We start from the raw sequence: 7,369 nt of genomic DNA on the forward strand, positions 1-7,369 counted from the left end.
TTCAGTGACTCTTCAGCCAGGACATGACCTTCTTAGGCTACTAATTGGTACTAAACTGTTTTAGTTCACAAAATATTATACTATGTATAAGTTTTATAAACTTTCACAATACTTAGTTTCTCTCTGTATTGGAAGATCTGAAAGGTAAATAAAATATAAAAATATTTGATTCTTCAGAAAAATGTCTTCTTTAAGATCATGGAATATGGATTTTCATTAACTTGGTAATGAGTTGCCAATATTTTTAGCAGTTGAACCAGGTACTAAAATCACCGGAATCTTCAATTTTTCTTGTTTGGAGGTTAAATCTGTGTTGAATTGATTGATGAAAGAAATAGAAATTACCTGAAAATTTAAAACAAGATATTTATTATATAATGCATGTAGTTACCAGAATTTGACTCAATTCTGAGTGAAATGTATTATATATATACATACATATACATATGCATGTATATATATATTTACATTTGCTGTCTAAATAGAAATGCTATTATTTTTAATATTGTAACAAAATGGGGAAGCTATGTTTATACTCTTACCTTCTTTCTGGAAAACATCGTCAACTTTATCATTAATTCCAGGAAAGTCTTCTGCTATTAATCTGGGATAACCTGGATCCATGGACCGTGTATTTTCATCATACCTGATCAAAAAGTGGTTAAAAGTATCAGGACCTTTGACCAGACATGAAGGTTGCTTAAAGTATTTGTAGAAAATACAAGAACATGAATGTCACTGACATTTTTAATTCTTGAGATTAGAAAAGAGTGAACTGGGTAAAGAAATATAGAATATTGACTATATCAAAATATGCATAAAGTCCTTCTAAAATCCAATAACCACACAGATGTTCTCTTAAGGTAAAATACTTTGTGAATGGTAAATTTAGGCCAAAGTAGCTCAAGGAGTTGATTGCCTTTACTCCCCCATCTTTCCATAGCACAGAATAGCAAGACAGGCTCAGTGGATTCCCTGAACAAGCACCTTGCGATGCTTGTTGGTCATGTACTAATGGACTCTCAATGGCTACAGCCATTCATATAAAAGGCAGTTTGACAATGTCTTTTGAAGTTCATTTAAAGATCTCTCTGTATAGAAACAACTGGCACCCTAACATTAATCTTATTTTAGTCTTTACCTCCAGTACATGTGGTCAACAAAGAAGTATGTTTTTCCAGTCTCTTCCTCACAGACAGCAGCATCAATGTGGGTCACGTTGCTAGGGAAACCAAAGTAGCTGTGGATGTCCATGGGAAATCCTTCCAGTACATTCTGTTCCTGAACAGCCCAGACTTTACTGCCTGCCAATCAAAAGCCACAGATGACCCTCCTTGTCTACATTTTCAGCTAAGTTTCATAAGCTAGAAGAGTGTCCTAGCTACAGACTATAACCGTGCTGAGAAGAGCTTGGTGTCTTCTCTGTTGAATGTTGATATTAAGATCCACTATCAAAGCAATTACACGAGTTTCCCTTTTGTTTGTTTGATTGTTGAGGTTTTGAGACAAGGAACTTACAGTGCAACCTACTTTGGCTTAAAATCCACTATACAATTTGCAGCAATCCTCCTTCCTTAACCTCTCAACTATTAGGACTAAATGCATGAGTCACCAAGCCTGGTTTATATGAGGTTTTCTTTTCTTCCTAGGCCATTCTAATCTGTAACAAACCTGGAAGATTATCTCTTGTTCTCCTCCCCCATTGTTCCTTTCCAAAGCCAGACCCTCAAACAACTATAATTTCTAGTCTACCTCTGTAATAACAAATTTCAACAGTATCCTACAAGGTAGATGTATAAGTTTATTCAGATTCAAGAGCCTGTCTGTTTACAATCTCTAAGCTCTATATCCTAGGAAATTGACCTGTTTTTCAGCCAAGATAACTCTAGCTCACAAACATGTTTATTTTAAGCTCACCTGAAATGGAGCTCTGATATGCTGTATATGTAAATTTTTATTTAATTCTACATAATGAAGTGTAGAGGTGCTGTTGCAAAGTATTGTGTCAGTCTGAACTATATTCATTTTTTGTTTGTTTTGAGTGTGTTAAAGTTTCAATTGTCTCAATGTTTGTCTGTAGTAGACCAAACACTTCCATAAAAAAAAAAAAGTGTGTGTCTGACATGGTTTTCAAAATGTGACATACTAGACTCTTTGATCTCACAGAATCTCACAGACTCATTGAAGTTAATTCAGAGTGACTTAGAGTTTCTTATATATCAATTTGTGAATGAGTTGCCTGGAAAACTTACTAAGATTTAGATTCTCTCAAACAAATTTCACAGTGAGAATTGAGAGTATGTTTTGTTTTTCAAGGCAGAATGTCATCAGCAAAGGGTACTGGGAACACATACACAAGGGGTCTAGGAAATTGAATACACAAAATCTTTCTGTGTCATATTTTGTAGAATTGGCTCATGACTCTCAATTTTATATCTGAACATTCCCAGGCATATGGAGGAAGTTTAAAACACAGTAATTGTTTGCAATGTCTTAAGCAAGTCTAAAGAATTAGGACTCATTTTCTTTTTAATAAAAATAATCCTGAATATACAATATGCCTTTTAACTAAGCTGATGAACTCCCATGAACTTTCTTGGAGAAATCCATGTAGTGAATGTAGCTAATACTCTTTTATCTCACTCCCAAGCTGAGTGAAAATTTAGTTTATAAGTACAAAGAGAAAAAATTAGAAACATTACCTTTGAAAAAGCGGAGTTCATCTACTACACTAGGTTCATAAGCTGCGTCAAATTTACCTGGCAGATTTGGCCAGATAAGATCCATCTCATTGATCAAAGGCTCTGGCAGGAAGCTAATTACTCGAATTAAGAACCTGATTCAAAAGGAAGAGAAAGTGTGGCTGTCAATGGGTCTCTCAGCAATTTCCAGCCTCTTCTCCCTGGAGTACTCCTGTGAGCAACTACTGTCTCCCTGGAGGGGTCAAGCATGAAGGTTTCTACTTGATGTGCTTGTTTTTTGATAGAAATACTCATGCTGTGGCAAATCTTGAGACTGACAGTAACATATCACATGGGATCCCAAGACACAAATGGCATAAGCACACTCGAGAACATAAGGAGTAAAAGGTACTGTGAATAGGAGTGGGCTAGAGCAGAGCAGTGAAGTGCTATCTTGGCATGTGTGACGCTCTGAGTTTGAGGCTCAGTACTATTAACGCCTTCAGTGAAGGTGATGACAAAGCAATGCTTTATTTCTATTACTGATGGTTCTAGTATAATTTAACCTTGATATTGAATGTAATTCACAATCAATTTTCATAAACCTTCAAAATATATAGTCAGCTTTGGTGAGCCATGAGGAGCAGGCTGTAGCATGTGTATAACTGCAATATAGCATCCTGTGCCAATATCCTGTATTTAGTGAAGGTCATTCATTATCTCTAAGAATGTGGGGGTACATAGATATTCCTGTGGATATTCAAACCAAGGGAAAATTAAATCCATTAGGAGAGGTATAATTTTCAAGACATAATTTATGAGACTACCACCACAGGCCCTTATATGCCACCTCCAACCTCTCCACCCAGCCAGATCTTCCACATTTTTCACCAGGCCCAGTAAGTCTCCCTGATCCTCTCCAACCTCTCAGATTTAGCCAGGGTCCCACATCCAGCATCCCAGATTAGTCTGGTCACCTCTTCCTGAACAACAAAATTTTAGGCAACTCTATCTACCCATCTCCAATGCACAGGCCACACCCACTACATCCACCCAACCAGACCAACTCCTATACTCCATGCTTAGACCAAGCGTCACATTCTGTCCATCAGCCCAGGGTCTTCTGTACATTCTACCCAAGCCCTTCCAACCTCTAGGCTCACACAGTCTCTCTTCTGCACCTACCTCCTTTATCCATATTGGGTTTAGAACTATCAAAAGATGTCTACATGCCCAGATCTTACTGAAAAGATACCAACAATAGAAAATGAAAAGTCAAGCCATTATTTTCTCTTCAAAACCCACCAGTCCTATAGAAATGTTTGCTAGTGAGAATTTCCTAGATTAACCTAAAGCACAGAATTTAAAAGAACAATCATAAATTTAATTAAAGAATAAAAAGTGTTTAAAGAAGATATAAAGAAACAGCTCAGTTAAATGAAGGAGAAAGAGCTTAAAGAGAATAAATACCTGAGTGATACCCAAGAAAATAAAAACCCAAATCTGATTGAAATGTTAAAGAATTCAAGCTGAAATGAAAATAGAATTGAATAATCCTGTAACTCAACTACAAAATGCAAAGGAAGCAGTTACAGTTTTATTTGATCAAACCCAGTTCTTTGTGTTTGGCATATCTACTAAACCACATTCCCAGTCCTCAAGATTTCCTTTAAGGCTATGTTTCAAACCTTCCCATCATTCATGATGCAATCTTATCTTTCATTCTCATGAGTAGTAAAGAAGATCCTAGAAAGCACTTGGAGCCAATATCTGAATGTGGATGTAGATGCAGCCACAACATAGCCAACCAGCACCAACTACACTCTGAGAAAAGAAGCCTGAAGAATCCATGGCTGTGGAGCCCCTCTGCTACACTCACTCTTTGGTGCATATATATTATATATTTCCTGGATATTTAGATACTGCTGTCATGTGGATGCAGTGTGGTCCTTTGTGGAAGGGGGCCAGCATGCTTTCAGGTCCATACAATGACAGGAAATTTTACATCCCTCCTCTGAGGAGGAGATATACAGCATCCTGGCTGCCCTTCTTTGCCTGAGGGAGGATCTAAGGACTCAGAACTCTTCCAGCAATGGCTTCTTCCCTTCACTACCATGAGCCTCTAAAGGGCAGAGAAACCCATCAGGACTAGAGCAAAGAACTTAGAGAGATACATTGTTCAGAAAATGGATCTTAAAAAGATTCACTTCTCTTGGTCAAGTACAATCCTACTCATCAACACACCGATGGACATCATGAAAAGAACTTTGAATTGGAGGCAGAGCACTAATATCTCCTATAATACTCATGAGCATTTTGTTCCCAGAGCAAATCTCTTTTTTTCCATGCTGTAATATACAGATCTATAAAATGACATTATATTTTCAGGTTTTTCCTACAGTGATACTATCTCTGAACCCGTTGACCTAACCCCTTGTGGAAAATCAGAGTCATTATAAGTTGTAAAAATGAAGAAAGAGAGAGGGGAAGGGGGAGGGACAGGACAGGGAGATGGAGAGGGAGAGAGAAGGAGAGGGAGAGGAAGAAAGAAAGAACAGGAAGAGGGAGAGGGAGAGAGAAGAAAGCATTTGCTACCACATACTTTACAACTAACATATGAGCCACATTGGTGGCATACAATAGTGAATAAATAGCCCAGGAAAAAACAAGGATCTTACCTGTCTTTAAGGAATATCACCTCCCCCCGATATGTAGTTATAGCATCAAAGGTTAGACCACTATTACATGGATCTAGTGTTGCACCTGTTAGCTGCATGGGATTTTGGGAAGGTCCTAAAGAACAGTAGAGAGCTGGAGTTAGTTTCCATGGTTCTGAAAGGCCACCTGGAGGATGAAAATGCCTTTGACTGTGCAGCTAAGCTGGTTCACTTACCATATAAAGCCTGGATGCGATTAATATCATCCTGGTTTAGCACAAAATCTTTATTGTCCCATGTGTAGTTGGGAAACATTAGTGCCTCTTCATCCTTAGAATGAGTGAGTCCAAGGGCGTGGCCCAGTTCATGAGCCGTAACATAGAACAAGTTGAAATCTGGAAGGACAAAGAAATCCAAATCTAATTATTAAAACTTGTTTTGAGGTATTTAGTAAGGAAATAATCTTCCAGGGTGAATGTTCACACCTTCTTAGTCACTTTTTAAACTACACATATACATATACAGTCTTTTCCTGATGGTGGAAGTGGGTATCTATTATAATAAGGAGTCACAGTCAAGCCTACACTGCACAGGAGAGCTCTCACTGACTAGTGGTGAGTCCATGTTAATCCTGAGCTGGGACAAATATCTTCTCAGAGGAGCAATAAAACTCTGCAAACAGTTCGCACTTCTTATTTACAAAGTTTATTGCTTCACTCCTGTAAGAAAAATTCTGGGTCTATAAGCAGGACACTGACATACAACATTTTCTTTCTTTTGAAAAGATAATTTGCTATTTTCTTTGTTTACTGTATTTGTGTTTGTTCGTGTGAGCATGCTCACACATGCACATGTAAGCATGTGTGTATGTTCACACATATGCATGTAAGCATAATGTATACTGAGGATGCCTGTGTAGAAGACAGAAAACAACTTAAAGGACTTCTTTTACCAAATGGGTTCTGAGATCTAAAATGAGGATTTCAGATGTCTCATCTCACCAGCCCTCTGAATTTTCTTTTTTCTATTTTATTTTTTATTCTTCTTTCACAAAATATAGCCTGATTGCAGGCTCCCCTTCTTCCACTCCTCTCAGCTTCTCCATCACCTCCTTTTCCCCATATCATTCCTGTTTTCCTTCAGAAAACAACAAGCTTCCCAGTGATATAAACTATACAGTACAAGATGCAGTGAGACTAGGCACAAACCCTCATATCATGGCTTGATGAGGAAAACTAGTAGGAACAAAGAGCACCTGAGCAAAGGCAATAGAATCAATGACACCTCTAATCCCACTGGTAGGAGTCCCACGAACATCTCAAGCTAAAGAGCCATAGCTTGTATGCAGAGGACATAGCACAGAAAAGAGAAGATTTTGAGTAACCCATTTGCCACCATGAAGATGATATGCAATCAGAAAATACACACATCCCAGGAGTATTACAATGCGCTCCTAATTTTCTGAGTGGTGATAGATTACCTGTTTCCATTAAAGCATTTTATCCATTAAATAAACCAACAATGCAAGGCACTAGGAAGGGCCAAGTGAACTGCAAGAAGCAATGTCAGTGAACTTACTCTCACTGCTGTCAGTCCACGTCTGATCAAGATCATAATGAACATTGCCCCCCAAACCTGGGCCTGGCAAGAAAGCGTGAGCAAAGTGATCTTTAGATCCATCAAATGGGTAGAGGTCACCATGGTCTGCAAGACACAAAAATTCAACAAAAGGCTCTTTTAGGTCTCATGTTGGTTAGCTCAGAGTTTTGTTGAGCAGACAATGTACATCCATCCAACATGATATTACTTTTCTCCTCAGCTCCAGAAAATCAGTGATGTTCTTCAACAAGGAAATCTTCCTGCAAAGCAGAAGAAGTTGAAGAGCAAGGTAAGGTTGAAGAGTTTACCTCTTCTGTGGAAGGACAACACAATATCTCCTTCCTCCTCAAAGACCCTTTCAAACGTTAGTGGTGTCACATCACTCCAGACTCTAAAGGCTCTCTCGATGGCATTTTCCACAACTGCTCTTGG

At 38.2% G+C, this 7,369-nt stretch overlaps 1 protein-coding gene across 1 annotated transcript in view; it reads right to left on the minus strand.

The window, feature by feature from the left end:
• Window positions 1-5: 5 nt before the first annotated feature.
• Window positions 6-7,369, minus strand: part of LOC116072562 (interstitial collagenase B-like) — a 9,773-nt gene continuing 2,409 nt past the window's right edge. Inside the window, exons 2-9 of the mRNA XM_031344020.1 lie at window positions 7,246-7,364; window positions 6,917-7,042; window positions 5,575-5,733; window positions 5,360-5,474; window positions 2,703-2,836; window positions 1,142-1,304; window positions 543-646; window positions 6-345 (exon numbers count right to left, since the gene is read on the minus strand). Coding sequence (XP_031199880.1) covers window positions 245-345; window positions 543-646; window positions 1,142-1,304; window positions 2,703-2,836; window positions 5,360-5,474; window positions 5,575-5,733; window positions 6,917-7,042; window positions 7,246-7,364 — 1,021 coding nt within the window. The 3' untranslated portion in view covers window positions 6-244. The remainder of the gene's footprint in view (window positions 346-542; window positions 647-1,141; window positions 1,305-2,702; window positions 2,837-5,359; window positions 5,475-5,574; window positions 5,734-6,916; window positions 7,043-7,245; window positions 7,365-7,369) is intronic.

Source organism: Mastomys coucha, unplaced genomic scaffold (genome assembly GCF_008632895.1).
Source record: "Mastomys coucha isolate ucsf_1 unplaced genomic scaffold, UCSF_Mcou_1 pScaffold23, whole genome shotgun sequence".
NCBI lineage: Eukaryota > Metazoa > Chordata > Mammalia > Rodentia > Muridae > Mastomys > Mastomys coucha.